The sequence below is a fragment of the Neopsephotus bourkii genome, unplaced genomic scaffold (assembly GCF_033783945.1).
Source record: "Neopsephotus bourkii isolate Nb327-2 ecotype Australia unplaced genomic scaffold, CSIRO-AGI_Nbou_v1 NB_1678, whole genome shotgun sequence".
Taxonomy (NCBI): Eukaryota; Metazoa; Chordata; class Aves; order Psittaciformes; family Psittacidae; genus Neopsephotus; species Neopsephotus bourkii.
This window is the reverse complement of record NW_026902152.1, coordinates 691,034-707,689: the sequence shown is the minus strand read 5'-3', so window position 1 is coordinate 707,689 and position 16,656 is coordinate 691,034. Positions and strand designations below refer to the sequence as shown.

Below are 16,656 nucleotides of genomic sequence, written 5' to 3'. Positions count from 1 at the left end.
TCTGTTGGCAAGTTAAACCTAATTTTCAGTATGGAAGTACTGAATTTCACAAAACTTTATTAAAACACATACTTCCCACTCACTGGGTAGGTTTTGTTCCAGCAGAAGGTCCCAAAGTAGTTTAGAAAGCTGTAGAATCCCAGACTGGTTTGGGTTGGAAGGGACCTTAAGGCTCATCTAGTCCCAACCCCTGCCATGGGCAGGGACACCTTTCACCAGACCAGGTTGCTCCAAGCCCTGTCCAACCTGGCCTTGAACACTGCCAAAGATGGGGCAGCCACAGCTTCTCTGGGCAACCTGTGCCAGGGCCTCAGCACCTTCACAGGGAAGAACTTCTTCCTAATGTCTAATCTAAAGCTACCTCTTTCACTTTAAAAACATTCCCCTTTTCCTGTCACTACATGCCCTCTCATGCCCTTTCCTGTCACTACAAGTCCCTCTCCAGGTGTCTTTTAGAATCACAGGTTACTCTGGGTTGGAAGGGACCTTCAACGCTTATCTACTCCAACCCCGCTGCAATGAGCAGGGATGTCTTGAACTAGATGAGGTTGTCCAGAACTACATCCAGCCTAGCCTTGAAGATACGCAAAAATGTAAGATAAACTTGTAGCCTGACCCTGAAGATATGCAACAAGGTCAAATAAATTTGTTTCCCAAATTGTGTATTTGCAAATAAAGGCACAAGTTGCAGGTTTAGGCTAACAGAACAAGGAAAAAGTCCTAATTGCAGGACTAATGCAAAGTCAAAGATACAAACAGTCCACACAGCTCCTGAAGCTGTAGCCTATAAACACACTGCTAAAGTGTTCTCCATCATATCTACATGGAGGAATATGCAGTGTTCAGAAATTACAACAATGGGTTTCCCAGAACCAAAGCACTACAGTAAAAATCTACCACCTTGGTCATCAGCACAGCTAGTACATTAGCACTGCCAATGCTGTCCAACTTCGTCCACAGCAAAATCACCTTGCACGCAGCAAAGTCAAACCTCTGGCAGACTTGTACTCAAAAGGTCATCCGTGAAACATGCAGAGTGACACAAGCTACCACCAGGCTGGTGCTCCTCAACAGCTCAACCACTGAGATGCTGGAAGGGGCACAGACCCCTATCAGGCTGCATCAGCACCAAGCTCTAAATGCTTGCAGTAAGCCAGCCGTGGTTATGCCCATTTTGTGCCACAGGCAGAAGGGCTTGGCTGCCTGAAGCCTCTCACTAGGATGACTAACAACAGGTCTGATCAGCTCAGAGCAACAACTCTTTTGAAATTGACTGTTTCCTAGAAGATAAAAGAGTTTTAACACAGCCTAAGATATTCAGACACCTACTCCCATTAAAATTCCTCAAAATTAAGGCACAGAATTGATCACAACAATATGAATTTTCCCTACCATCTTCTCTTCTACGCCAAATAAATGGCCATGATAAAGCATGCCATGTAATTAAGCCTGTTGGCAAAATCACCAGGTTTTTATGAGAGAAACCATTCTTAGCTTGTAAATAAGGTTGTTAATTGCATCTGGTTTTATATGCACATGTTAAGTCATCCACTGTAACAGGTTCCCTCCCTAAATGCACAAACAATGTAAGTGTAACTCAGCTTCAGAAAAAGATACAGAAAAAACAATTCTGAAGAGAAGACCTTGGGCTTCTCAAGTGCTCAGTAGGTGATGAGATATTCATGATTCAGCAGCACTGGAATAGAAGTCTGCTACAGAGGCACATTATCTCCTTAGAGGCTTCTTGGAACACATATAAATATTTATGGCAAGGGTTGTCACAAATGACAACAAATTAGCACACAGATTACAACCTCTGGTTTGACAGTTACCAGAAAAGTAAAAGGCTATTTCCAGAAAGTAACTTCCTTATATAGTGGAACAGGGACAATCTAATGGAACATGCATGTTAATCACATGGAACTTCAGGAATTCCTGATTCAATCCCCGTATCTCCTTTCATGTTTAAGCACAAGTATGAAAACGTAAGCACTGCTACAGAAGATCTAAGGAAAGAACATCTACCACAGCACACTGTCTCCACAAGCAACTGCTACTGTTCACTACCCGTTGAGTGTAAGACACAGTATATAGAGAGATCCTTTGGCCAAAAGCCTTTCAGTTCCAACTAACAGCTGCTTAAGGGCCTCTACAGCTAATTTGGTCACCCTCTTTTACAGCCTAGATGGACTCATCACCCCAGGAAATCATTTAATCAGGCCTGGCCTTCACAACTGTCCTTGGGGCCTCAACATGCAAGCACCACATTATATGAAAATATTCCCTGCTCTCTTCTTAAAGCTGGTATGTGAAAGTTACTTGAGGATCTAACTCCACTCTTGCTTCCTCACCCTAAAATCAACAAGCCCTCATGGAATAGCTGATGAGTAGGATAAAATAAGGGCAAAAAAAATGCGCTTTACCAAGCAGTTACACAGCAAGGCAGGATACAGACTTGTAGCTGAGATACCATAACTCAACACTACCTCCCATTAGTTGACAAGATGCATACTCTTCACCTGGGGGGGGTAATAATGCACCAGGTGAAACAACTCAAACACGGAAACAACTGATGTGAACATGACTTTGTGCTTTGTTATTAGAAGCCGAACAAGATGACCCAAGCACTAAGCACGCACAGCTCTGCTGATGATTCATTACTTGTCATCCTGCTGTAACTTTCAGACATGCCCATAGCTCCCTCCCTTTCCACAGTCAGGTGCACCCTCTCCAGCCCCAGAAACATACTTGTGGAAGAAGTGCCCGCAAGGGAGTTTGCGTGCAGACTGCATGGAGTCCCAACAAATGGCACAGTCATCATTATTGGCTGCTAGCTCCTCCGGTGTTGCAACTGCGAACCTACAAAGAAGAAAAAGGAAAAGACAGAAGTAATGAGTACACCAGCTCAGGATGGCCTCCAGCTCAGGATGGCCTCCTGTCTAGAGGATCCCACACTGAGAAAGCCTTATCCTCCATGCTAACTTTTCAGACAAACACATTTTTTTTTTTTTTTTGCTCAGCCCACACCTCCCAGGTGCAAAAAGTTTTTACTTAGTATCTTCCAAGGCATATGATGAGGTTGAGAACTTCAAGTTATAATCTGTCTAGATTTGGCTTATGTCATTTTTCTAAATGAGTTTTAACAGCCGTACCCATTAAGATGTCTTCTTGGGATCAAAAGCATTTATGGTCTGACTAGTTTTGGTCTCAGATTTTACCAACCCCCATTTATCTTTAATCCTTTATCTTCTTTTTAAACCACAGCACCACCCAAGCAGCTACTATGTAGCAACCAGACACAGATAACAGAGAGATTAACTGTGTACCATTTCACAGTACTGCTGGTGTGCAATATACCTGAAGAACGACTACAGAAAGGCAGGGAGCTTGCTGACGTTGGTTGGTTTAGGAGGAAGCTAGAATGTGTTTTTTCCAGAAAAATCAGAATGACAGAAACACATCAAGTCACTCAGACAAGAAGTCTGAGGCACCTGCAACTCAAAACAGGCTTGTGAGCAGCTTAAAGGGGTTTAGTGGCTGCATCTTACTGAAAAGAGATGAAGCATGGTGGATGAACTTTATTATGCAGCTCTTAACCTGATATTACAGCCAATAAATGACTTCTCACAAAAAAAAAAAAAAAAAAAGCAAAAGCCCTTTATAAATTTCTGGATAAGTCAGACTTCTTTGTCCACTTGGACTACAGTAGAAGGCATCAGAGCTAGTCAAACCCACTGATGTCCACAAGGAAAACAGTACAGCAATGTACAGAAAGAGCAAAACTCCCTGCTGTTCTTGAAGTCATTAAAGTCATAGCTGACTTATGAAAACATGGGATCAGAGATGCAGTCGTATCTGGCACAATATCAAGTTTTAGCAGGTGTCCCAGTTCCTCTAGATGGCCTCACTACAGAGGTATGGACTAAAGTAATCTCAAAGTGCTCTCAGCTCCCCTACAAGTACAGAGTCTTTCAGAGTTGGGTTCAGGTTTAATAAATATATACCTAAAGCCAAAAGCAGTCTGTAATTAATATTCTGATTCCAATACCTGAATAGTACAGCCTAATGAAATTAAAAGAATTTATTTCTATTATAGCCAAAACCAGTATCTGACAACTAAAACAAGCAGAGTTCTGTAGAGCTTATATATGCTATCCTGCTGGGGTGACAAGGGAATGCAGGAGAGGAAAGCTGGTCTGGGGAGTTCACATGCTGCCAGTAATAGTTTATCAGTAATACTACTATTATAAAAGTCAATTCTACGTATCTGTTAAAATCAGAAAGTGTGTCCCAAGTAACAAATAAAATGGGTAAAAACACACTCTTAAGTGTAAAGACTTAAGTGCTGGATTTGCAAGATTGCATCTTTCCAGCTTACACTGTCATCACGTATGAAATGAACCTAACGGAATCCCAACTTCTTCATCAGACTCCTCTCTCCAAGATCCCAGGGCAAATATAAGGCTCACCTAGCTTCCATATTTCCCACTACACGGAGGTAGTTCTTATGCCGCCATATTCTTCGTTGAACCTCATGAAACAGGTAGCGTAGCTGCATGAAAATCACGAGGCTCGCCATTGACAACCAAATATTACCGAACAGCTTCAAGAAAAAACAGAAAGGTGATTAGAAACTACCACAAGGAACTGCACCAGGTCTTATGAGGGAAAGAAACTGTGAAACCAGCACTGAACAATTTTTCTTTCACTGAGACTTTCAGACTAACCACACACAGCCAGGTTGGACAGGGCTTGGAGCAACCTGGTCTACTAGAGGGTGTCCCTATCTGTGGCAAGTGGTCAAAACCAGATGAGCTTTAAGGTCTCTTCCAACTCAAACCAGGTGAGGATTCTATGTTCACAGGTACTACCACTCCATCTTCAGATACAACTTAAGCAGCACAGCATTTATAATAAGAATAAACTGTATTTGGTCCTGTGCAACTTTATGTCTTCTGCTGCCAATGAAAGTAAGTCAGGCTGGTATTACTTAATAGCAAAGCTAATTAAACACCTATTAAACAGGTTATTACACAGTAGTTAATACAGTAGTTAATACTCCATAACAAAGCTATTTGTGAGTACGCCAATTATACAAGAGTAAAGAATGTCAGAAACCACCCCCATACATTTTCGTCTTTACTTAAATAAAATAAGCAAAAAAATATATAAAACACATACACCCAGTACCCTTTACTTTACGGCCACTCTGTGTGCTCAGCATTAGATCCAGTATTTCATACCAGCATATGAATGTGATGCATCAAGTCCAGTGAAAGCAAGGTGAGCTCCATGACAAAATCAGTGTAGTAGACGTAAGTGCCTTTGCCCTCCCACATTCCTTCATGGCTGAGATCCCAGAGGTGAATTACGTATCTGTAAGAGCAGAGAAATTAACATTATTCTTTTTGTAAACCTCCAGCATTCAAACCATTTTCTCCATTTTACAAACAGTTTTTGGATATGGATTCTTTACCCCTCCTGAGCCCAGTGCCCACACTTTTTATGTTCCTTAGGGACTTTTCTTTAATGTTATTGTTTCAAACAGCAACATTTTAAAAAGACAAAAAGCAATGAATCAGTGCTCAGCCCACACTGCATTACAGATACCACCAACTGACAAAGATGTCGCATTTGCTAAAAATTTCTGCATGTACCAAAAAAGGGATTTTTGTAACTACAGACCCACACTTTCCAGTACATGAGGTGTTTCCCAGGTGAAGCATTACAGTTCGGTGACAGACCCAAAATGCCAGCAGTGACCCGGACAAAGAGGTTCTGCTCTACATGTCACATCCTACATCTGCACACACATGTGCATTACAGATACACAGGCATGATACTCTTCCAAAGCAGAAGTTGTAGCAGTTGTAGTAGTTGTACATTCCAGTAGGATGACATTAAGTAACATGTATTAACTCTCATACAGTAGCACCAATCCATTTTAATCCATGCCTCGAGCTACTAGCACCCACTAAAGCTATCCATGCATTGCAGAATTTATGCTTAAAAAATAGCACAGGCTGAAGTTAAGCACCTTTGCCCACTGCCAAATGTGCTTTTGCAATTTAGCAAGGTAATTAAACACACCTCTTAGATCAACATGCGATAGTCATCACCTTCTTCAACAACCATCCTGCAAAACATGAGCTACTCACCGTAAAATCACATGAGTGGTTCTAACTGTCACAAGCAGAGACTGCAAAAGAGGAGAAAAAGGAAATAAAAGATATGTTAACATTCCAGGAGGGATAGTGGTCCAGAGGCAGGCGCTAAAGGGCTAAAACGCATTTATTGCAGCATATTAACAAGTTCCAACTGGAAGGCACTCAAATCCAGGGATAATGGATGCAGCATGAGAAGCCTTGCAGGAAAATATCTGCAAGGTACAATTCTAAGATTTGAGTATCACTATCATCATACAGCCTTAACTGAGATGTACGACATGGGATCAGAGGATGGATACTACAGGAATGGAGCAATTCCTTCTTACCAAAAAAAAGTACATAGACAGACTGGACATTACTTGCTATACTGTAATTCTCAAATACCACATAGCAAGACAAAAAAGCTCAATGTATAGTCAAAAGACTGTTCCTATTCAACCCTCCCTGAGCATTTGAACATTTCATATCTATCCTTTGCAGGAAAGAAAATACTTACAAACAATCAAGAACAAAGGAAGCCTAACTAAAACACAAGAAAAAACATCTATATTGCTTTATTGAAAACCCTTAAGCATCAAACTAAATCAATGTCTGCAGAGTCAGGAGAGAGATGAATAGCTTTAATGTAACAATGTAATTAAATACACACTAATACAATACACTTGGCAGGGTCCCCTTGAACAGTATCACGCAAGCCACCACCAGGAAAACATTTTAGTTTGAAAGATTTAATGTTTTCTGCCGAGAGGTTGAGGACTGCCGTGAGGTGTCGCTGCTAGTACCTCTAGAGAGAGAAGCGTAAATGTTTTATTCCACTTACATCGCTGCTGGGTATTAAAATCAAATAAACTACTCACAGCTGCCCAATCCAGATGAGGCATATCTAAAATGTTAATTAAAGGGCAAGATAAAATGAGGAAAGATTAAAGAGAATAGAGTTTTTTAGCTTGGAAGGAAAGTCAGAAGAGGAACAGGAGGAAGGTCTATAAAATCACAAATGGTATGAAGAAGAGTAAACAGGGAATGATTCTTCACAGTTTTTCACCATAAATGTATAAGATGACAGCAAGGACATTGTCAGAAGATTCAGAACAACCAAAAGAGCTCTTTTGCGTACACGAAGCTGAGTTAAATGTGGAATTTGTTGCCTTTGGATATTGTGGACTCCAAAGTATAAATGAGTTCAATAAACAATCAGACAAGTTTCCACAGTCCACCTGAGGCTATCAGACTCAAAAGGCTTGCATAAGCCTCAGCTCAGGAGCATCCTCAAACGCCAATAGCTGCAAACAAGGGTGGGAGACCCCTTCTTACCCCCTCCCCACAAACCTCCTCTGCTGTTCAGCAGCAGCACCACAGGATGTGTGGATCCATGGCTTAGATCCATAGCTTAGCTGAGCACCACACACTTCTGCTGAATGAGCCACTCCTTTGTTCATGAGCAGACAGAACAGCACTCACTGAAATGAATAGCGAGGCCACATCCTGCAACCCAAAACACATACACCACCACAGCACGAATGAGGCAACCCTTGGCTGCTGCAACACTCCCTGATAAACTTACACCATGCTAACACACAGCCAATGCATCTTTCTGCCACACCAAGGCAAGAGATACAGCACCACTGAGACCCTACCTATTAGAGACGCAAATCTTCAATACCCTTCCACTGTGTAGTTACAAATCTGGCTTTGCATATTCTCTTATTTTGCGAAAAGTAAGCTGACGTATGAAATAACTGAACTGTGGTGTGACCAGCATCATATTATCCCACTATCAGCTGACTAACTCCAAGTATGAGCTCAAGATAGGATATGAAAACCAAACCGTACATGCTACCTGTTATCTGTACCAAGATGTGCTAACACAACTGACTTGCCATTTATACTGGTTATCTATCTATCTATCTATCTATATGCACACATGTATCAGACAAGAGTGATGGCATATTGAAAAATGTGGGATCTGAGCATGACGTGAATGGTATGGAATAAGGGGTGGATACCATCCTGGGTTTAGCAGTAGCAGTCATTTTTCTCCCTTAGTAGCTGGTGCAGTGCTGTGGTTTTGACTTTCAGCCTGGGAACAGTGCTGATAACACTGACATTTTTAGTTGGTGCTCAGCAATGTTTACTCTGACCAAGGACTTTCTGGGTCTCACGCTCTGCCAGGGAAGAGGGGAAGCTGGGAGGAAGCAGAGACAGGACACCTGACCCAAACTAGCCAAATAGGTATTCCATACCACAGCACGTCATGCCCAGTATATAAACTGGGGGCAGTTACCCGGAAGGGCTAGATCACTGCTCAGGTCAGGCTGGGTATCAGTTGGCGGGTGGTGAGCAGTTGTATTCTCTTCCCTTGTTATTTCCCTTATCATTATTATTGGTGGTAGCAGTAGTGGTTTGTGTTATACCTTAGTTATGGGACTGTTTTTATCTCAACCCATGAGAGTTACATCCTTTCAGTTCTCCTCCCCATCCCTCCGGGAGCAGGTGAAGGAAGAATGGGGCAGGGGGGTGAGCGAGCAGCTGCGTGGTTCTGAGTTACCGGCTGGGCTTAAACCACAACACCTCCACACTGCTGAAGATTATCACTTTCTCAGGCAGAGAGCAATAACCCGCCATAACATTAGAAACATGCTGATATTCACTCCAAAAGACATACTGTTTACTCCCTGAAGCCAAAGGTTCAGGAGTGCACAAACACATGTTGCTCATCTCGGGTGAGACACTACTCTTGGCACAAACACCATCTCATTCTTTTTGGGGAGAAATTAAATAGGAAATACAAACTCAAAGGAACAGGCTGAGATGCACATTTCCATATTACACTTCTATACACATTCTCTCCCTCCCTAGCAGCCATTTCAACTAACCCTTCTTGCAACACTCCTGAAGCACAACCTTTACTTTTTTCATATTTGGTTTCAGCATCATCCTATGGATTTATCCTCTCATTCTCTCCTTCAGACAAAGATTTTTTGAAGGCTTAAACTCTAAAGAGAGAAAGCATGCAGACCTAGCAACTACTCCAAAACACGAAAAGGCATCTTGAGTTTCTTCCTTGTAAGAAAGTAAGAGAAAACCCACTGCATACCCTCACGTAAAGGGTGAAAAGCAAAGCAGAAACCACAACACATGTGAAGGAAGTCTCACCTCTGCTGCCATGAATGCCAATGTGTGCATGCCATGAGAGTAGCCAATAACACCACAGATGAGGGCTAATCCACAGCAGGACAGGAGCATGGCTATCAGCAGGGTCAGGACTCTGATGTGGCTGCTCATAGGTGTGGTAGGAGAAAAGGAAAGCTGCAACACAAATATATAAACACAGAACAGGTTTAAAGTAGTACATCCACCCTGCCTTCCATAGTCACCTCATCAAACAAGTCCTCATCCAGGAAAATATTTTGCTTTCTACAATAAAACCAATTTCACGACCTCAACCACACAATGTAGTAATAGATGACGCAGGATAAAGCTAAAACCAGACACCCTCCCAAAGTCTCATTCATTTCACTGTCATTTACAGTCACCAGGTTTTTAAAGCCAGAAGAGATCATTACAATTATCTGATGCAACGTCTAGATCACCTGTGCAAGAAAACCAGACACTTTTCTCACACAGTAGTTTCTGCATCAAATCTAAACCATCTGCTTAGGATAAACATGCATTTTAGAAAGACACCCAACCTTAACATATAGACTCTAGTTCTTCCAAAGCTATCTTCTTCTGGAAGAAGGAGACCTCTCCCCCAGAAAATTTACCCTGCAGCTAGAGACTCCTGGAGAGAATCTGCTGAAAATAGTTGTCTCATTCAATAGCATGTAGAGTGTATTTATTCTCTAAACTACCTTAACAGTAGGCTACACCTACGTTGTCGAAATCAAAGACAACCCAAAAGGCAAATCATTTAGGTAGTCCAGTCCTTTGTTTTCAGGGCATGAAAGGTAAGAACAGGACAAGGAAAGAATGAGTTGCCCAAAACTTCCCACTGGTCTGACTGATGAAGTTGATCCACATGTTTTGGTTTTAAATTGCTTATCTTCCTCCTTTATATCTGGTTCAGCTCCACATCCCCCTGAGTCTGCAAGGCAGATCACACAAGTACTGTCTGTTCAAGTAAAGAATTACGATACATGCTTTGAATGCAGAAGGAATGTAATAAGGATTTTTTCCCACATGAGCTTTATTCTTTTACAGCTTTCTGAACAATATTAAAAATACCAGATGATTGCCTTGTTTGCTTCTGACTCCATTTTCCTAACCCCAACCAATCTAGTTTCAAGCTTAATGCTTAGCTTCTTATGAAGGAACAGCCCTTACTGGATAGTAATTAAAAAAAAAAAAAAGTTAAATGCAAAGCATTTTCACAGATTCAATTTAGTTCAAACTTCTCTTGCATGACAGAGAATATGAGGAAAATTCACGTCCATTATATAAGTTTAAAGATGTTACTGTTAACATTCCAATTCCTTCTTCCTTGCCTAGTCTTCAGTTTCTGCATCTCTACTGAATTTATGTATTAACAGAAACTAGGATGTAGCTTATGGAGAAAGCTGCATTGTATAAAGACAACATTTGGTAGATGTAAATGAACTTGAAACCTGAGCGCAGAATGCACAGAAACAGGGTTCATGGACCAATTCTAGAGGGCACCAACCTAAGGGATGTTCTGCTGTCAAGATTCCTTCACTAAGGAGCGCTATCTCACAGAGTTATGTAGTAGTAATTACAGGGCACACAGAAGTTGCAGTTTATCAAAGGAAGTATCTTCAGCTCCTCTGTCTCACAGGAAAACTGAAACAGTACACTTGACATGCACTTTAAGGCTACTCGGGGGTGCACGTGTTCAGAGCCGCAGGGTGGGGAAAAGTTCTAAATGATCTGTTTGTAACTGATCAGGAAGCCGTGCTCAACCAGGAACTAAATTTGCATGTCCCAGAAAACATTCTGCGATCAAAACTCACATATTCAAAGCGATCCTTGCAGAGCTGAACCATAAGATGAAGAAACACAAGTCCAGAGAACCAAAGGCACCACATCACTACTTCTTCCACTGTCTGAACATTCAGCACACCAAAAATGAAGATGAACTTGTAGAAAATGAAATTCCAGAATTTATCCTTGAGATGCTGTAAAGGAAAAACATTTGGTTACTGTAGCGAAAGTACTGACAACCCACATGCTGCACCAGGGGAGGTTTAGACTGGATGTTAGGAGAAATGTATTCACAAAGAGGGTGATCAAGTATTGGAACAGGTTTTCCAAGAAAGTGGTGGAATCACCATCTTGGGAGGTGTTCAAAAAACATGTAGACGAGTCAGTTGGTGACATGGTTTAATGGTGGACTTGTCAGTCCTGGTTAAAGGTTGGACTTGATGATCTTAAAGGTCTTTTCTAACCTACCTGATTCTATGATTGTAACGGATAGGAACTTAGCTGAGATTGTATTTCTTCTCATGACTGAGACACATAAAGTATGCTTTTTGTCAGAGTATTCAGTAGAGTATATAGGGTTACGTTCATCATGACTGTTTGTCTAAAGGAGGCAGGCAAACATAGGTGTGCAGCTGTTCTATGACCTTCATATTTGGCCGCACTGGGGCGACTGGCCAACGTTCTCGGTGTGGACAACAGTGAGATCATGAGAAACTGCACAGCCTCATGAGTAAACAATTACAGATCTGGCATAAAGCTGGTTAGTTTTCTAAGGGTGTTAAAGCAGGACCCTCTTATAGCCAAATCCAAAGATTCACCTATGGGTGGACACACTGCATAGGAGAAAAACAAGATGAAAGTAGAATATACGAATATGTTATCAAAAGCCTGCTGCACACACATCCTGAATAGCATTTGTTACTCTTAGCTTAGCACAAACCAAGTTTGATCTCAGTTAGATATAAGGAAGTTTTTCCCTGTGAGGGTAGTGAAGCAGAAGAACAGGCTGCCCAAGGAAGTGGTAAATCTCTCGGGCACCCCAGAAACCAGCTCCCCAACTGCAAGCATCCAGACCCTGATTCTAAGCCTAATGCCTTACAACAAACCAGGAGCTGGGCATGTCCTACACATGGTACCCTCAGGAACAGTGCCACCAACATGGATATCCTCACTTACTTACCCACCTAAAACTCCATCTGTGTAAAGCCTCACTGGACAGCGCTCTCCAGTGACCGAGAAAACAGGTCTCTTAAGTGTGAATGTCCACACCCCGATGCTAAGCCTAAGGTGCCAGGACAAACCAAGTTTGATCTCAGTTAAAGGAAGAAGTGTTCCCCTGTGAGGGTGATGAGGCACCAGACCAGGGTGCCCAAAGAATCCCTGGCAGTGTTCAAAGCCAGGTTGGACAGAGCTTTGGGTGTCATGGTCTAGTGTGAGGCATTCCTGCCCACGGCAGGGGGTTGGAACTAGATGATCTTAAGGTGCTTTCCAACTCAAACCATCCTATAATTCTATGATTCTTCACTCCCAAGCAACACAGCTACCAGGCTGTGAACACAATGCAGTCTCTGCTAGGAGAGCTGCCATGGTTAGTTATACAAAATGCCCAAATAGCCTAGTACCTTGCTTCCAAGAATCTGTCAAAAGCACAGATGATTAACGGAAGATGACAAAGTCTGCTCTTAAAAAGCACAATGCCTGCAGTGGAGAATGAGACGAATGAGCAATGAAAAAGAACCTATTCCCACACACATGCAGTATGAAAGAAACAATACGATGGTCTCAAGCAGCAGATAGCAAGCCAGTTCATTGGGAATAAAAACACTCATGAAATATAATGCTTTGTTAAGACCATGATGAAATCACCAGGAGTTTAGTTAAGACAGTCCTAGAATTCCTTCAAGATGTGTCTGATTTTGACTCGCCAGTATTAATAACCAGCTTTCCTTTACATGGAACAGAATCATACTCCCACTGCCCAAACACAAATGGATCCACACTGTTCCTGGTTTTCTCTTCACTTTTTAAGAGGATAAAGAACATCCTTGAAATCATCACTGTTTAAAATTCCACATCCTTGTGCTCAACAGAGTCTGGAAAAGTAATCTGTGTTTATGCATAAAACATAAAAACAGTAAACCAAAATGGAGTTTGATAGTGCCTTGTTTTTAATAGACTTCACTCAGAGGCTCTATTTGTGAATAACAAATACAACAGGCCTTGAGAGACCCATGGTTGTTAGTGAAACTTTATGTGCCTCAGTTCTGCATGTCAAAAATCATCATAGCTTGATTTCTCCTGAAGAACTGCATTTACACACTTTTTTTTTTTTAATGAAAATATGTGAACACACTTCAAACCACCTCTACTGCATTTACAGAGAGCAGCTTCTGCCTTTGACCTTCCTTTTAAAAAAATACACCGATCCTATTCAAACTGCTGCTGCTACTGTCATCTTTTGCAGGATCCTATTTTTAAAAAACTTGTAGTTTAATTGCTGAATTTTTAAAAATATTCTCACCTAGCCCAAGACAGGATTAAACCACCTGAGTTTTCAGCCCTGCTTAACTCCTTTCTCTAGGCATATGCCTCCCTACTCCCTCTTAAACATAAGGGCACATAAACCATCCACTTGGCATATAAGGACATAAAGCACTTTTCCAGCATCACAGCACAAAAAAAAAAAAAAAAAAAGTACAAGAGGGAACTCGAAATGCCAGCGCTGATAAATGGCTACGGAACACAGTGGAGAAATGCTGCCAAGTACAAACCAAACAGGGCAAAACCCATGTTACAAGTATTCTGAAATACTGCACTTGCAAGAAATCTGACAAATTCATTAAGGAAGCAGGATTTTCAAGTTGATCGTGGGCTTATACAATAGGAACAGTGAAAAAGTTCCCTTCACAAATCAACTGGAAACTTGTGCCTATGGTTATGCTAGCTAACCACATGGTGAGATTTAACTTTATGTGGGCCTAAAATCTGCTCTTCTTATGTACTTTCAGCAATTACATACAGAACTGCACAGACACCAGCCACACACCTAGACATCACAAAACACCACATCTGAGACAACACATTGCTGTCTTACCTGCCTCTCACTGACACGGAGAGGACCAAACACCATACACTGGATGAACTTGGCCACCAGCATCAGAAAACAGCAGGCAGTGTTCACTAGTACCTGGAAAGAAAGCAAGTAGTCAGCAACAAATACTACCCTCCTAGTTAGAGAGGGAGAGAAAGGGAATTAACAAGTTTAACAAAGCCTGCCATTGTTCACAGAACAGTACTGGTTGTCTTGTTTTTTGAGGGGGTGAAATTTAAGCCTGGCCAATTCCAAGACACACAGAGTAGCTGATAAATCACTTAACTTTTTTTCTAGAAATACTAACATGGTCAGTTTGAGACACTGGTATAGACAACAAACTAGCTTACCTCTTCACAATAAATTGTTTTGTATGGATAAACACATTTGGGCACCGAGGAACACGGGGACAAAACTCACAGATCCCCGAGATGCTCATTTTGTTTAACACAGGGCACATAAGAAAACTCCAGTGTGAATTTGATGCTACAGGAATGAGATACAAGATTCAGATGTTGTTTGGAAGCATTAGATGCATTACCCCTCCTGTAACAGATGTACTTCAGTCCTGCTTGGGAAACTGCTTTAAAGCAAAGGAGCAAGGAGCAGAATACACAGGCCTGGGAAAACCGCTTCTCACATCTGACAAAGACACTCGTAATTAACTTCTGACCTACACAGAATACTGAAAGGGGGAGGGGAAGATGATGAAGTAGCCTCACTCAGTCATTTCTAAAGGCCACACAATAAACTTTTCCAGAGCTCTTAATTTAAAGTCCCAAGATGAAGTTTCAAAAGGCTGAATGTTTTTGGTATATTCAAAACCCAGTGCCTTAGTCAAGTAAGCAGGTTGCAAAGATGCCCAACTAATACCACCTTTGACTGAGGCAAAGCTCAACAGCAGCAACTCAGCTAGGTTTTTGATATCCCCTTGATGAGCTTTTATTTAAACTATGGAAATCAGTGAGTCAAGAAGCATATACCATTGTCAGGTTTGGATTTAAAGAGCTACAGTATTATTTCCTTTTCTTTTCTTAAATGGTGAGAATGCTTCCTCTCACCGGCATGGCTTTAAACGTTGTTTTCAAACCGAGCACCCGGTGGTCTCCTCCACAGATCCAGCTGAGGGGACACACAGTACCTGGGGCAGCGCCCACCGGGCACCTACCGCCGAGAGCCTCACCCCAAACCCGCCCATGCCAAGGGGGAGCGGGCACCAGCACCTGGCTGGGACGCCCGGCTCTAACGCAGCCACGTGAGGGAGGAAGAGAAGCGCCAGCGGCCCGGGGAATGCAGGGGTGCATCCCCCCGTCCCGAGCGAGCAGCCGGTACGACGGCGCCCCCTCCGTGCCCCGCAGAACCGCCTCCCTCACCCCGAGCGCAACTTCCTAACAACAATGAGACGCTGAGGAGCCGACAGAGGCCTCTCCGCAGGCCGCGGCGCCCGACCGGCCGGGCCCGCAGGCCCCGCGGCCGCCCGCCCTCCCCGGACTCACCCAGACGCAGAGACTGTCCGACAGCAGGTAGTAGGCTACGTCCAGGGCCCGCTGCCCGACGGGGCGCGGGTGCTCGACCGACTTAGAGCCCGCAGGCACGCCGGGGGCCTGGCTGAGGGCGCGGTAGGCGCTGAGACTAGCGCCCAGCAGGGCCAGGGTGCTGAGCGCCGTGTAGGTGCGGAGGCTGGGCCAGGGGAAGCGCTCCAGGAACAACAGCGGCATCGCGAACCTCTCGGGGCCGCCCGACCACTCCAGCTCCAACGTACCGCGTCGCCCAGGCTCCTGCGGCCTAATACCCGCCCCGCCACCGCCCCTCCCTTGCCCGTGCCCGAACCCCCCCGCCCCGCCCCGCCCCGCCCCGTCTCAGACGGCTCCCGGCGCGCTGAGTCATGGCCAGGGCGGTGCTTCCCGGGACACCCCCTGCTTCGTCCTGCCCGGCCCGGCCCCTGGGGCGGCCTCCGCCAGAGCAGCAGGGGCGGGGAGTGTAGAGCCGGGAAGAGGACAGCTCTCCCTCGGTACCCGTGAAACCGGGAGAGGTACGGGAGAGGCAGGGAGTGGAGGCTGCCCCTGCAGCACTCCCGCACGGGTAGCGTGGAACTAACCGTGCAGCAAGGGAAGATGGTGCATGGGGCTGTTAAACGCCAGGCCCCGAAAGCGGTGCTACGTGGTGTCACAGTATCCAGCTTCCAAACTTCCACCTTCCCTTCCTCGCTTCCCTATGCAATACCTGTTGTTCTACACTCCCCCGGTAGCTTTATCTTCCCCCTGTGGCAGCAGCATAAGAAACCCTATATTCTGCTAACCATACATCTAGGTTGGATGTTCCTCTGCAAGACTGAAGTGAACAGTTCCACCGCTACCATTTCCAGTACTTTTTCCAGGTCAATCTTACACTGTACAGCTTCAATTCGACCAGAACACAAAGCTCTTGGACTTGCTCTGCACACAGCTTATCAGGACA

At 43.7% G+C, this 16,656-nt stretch overlaps 1 protein-coding gene across 4 annotated transcripts in view; it reads right to left on the bottom strand.

Moving 5' to 3' along the window:
- The window catches only part of AMFR (autocrine motility factor receptor), a 32,199-nt gene extending 16,219 nt beyond the window's left edge, over positions 1–15,980 (bottom strand). For 2 of the 4 annotated variants that reach the window (XM_061375830.1, XM_061375831.1), the window contains exons 1-8: positions 15,696–15,979; positions 14,203–14,295; positions 11,138–11,302; positions 9,324–9,476; positions 6,159–6,199; positions 5,244–5,376; positions 4,470–4,603; positions 2,749–2,859 (exon numbers count right to left, since the gene is read on the bottom strand). In XM_061375830.1, coding sequence (XP_061231814.1) covers positions 2,749–2,859; positions 4,470–4,603; positions 5,244–5,376; positions 6,159–6,199; positions 9,324–9,476; positions 11,138–11,302; positions 14,203–14,295; positions 15,696–15,917 — 1,052 coding nt within the window. In that variant the 5' untranslated portion in view covers positions 15,918–15,979. Of the gene's footprint in view, positions 1–2,748; positions 2,860–4,469; positions 4,604–5,243; positions 5,377–6,158; positions 6,200–9,323; positions 9,477–11,137; positions 11,303–14,202; positions 14,296–15,695 lie in introns of all 4 variants that reach the window. The other 2 variants (XM_061375828.1, XM_061375829.1) reach the window with 2 other exon arrangements.
- Positions 15,981–16,656: the final 676 nt, after the last annotated feature.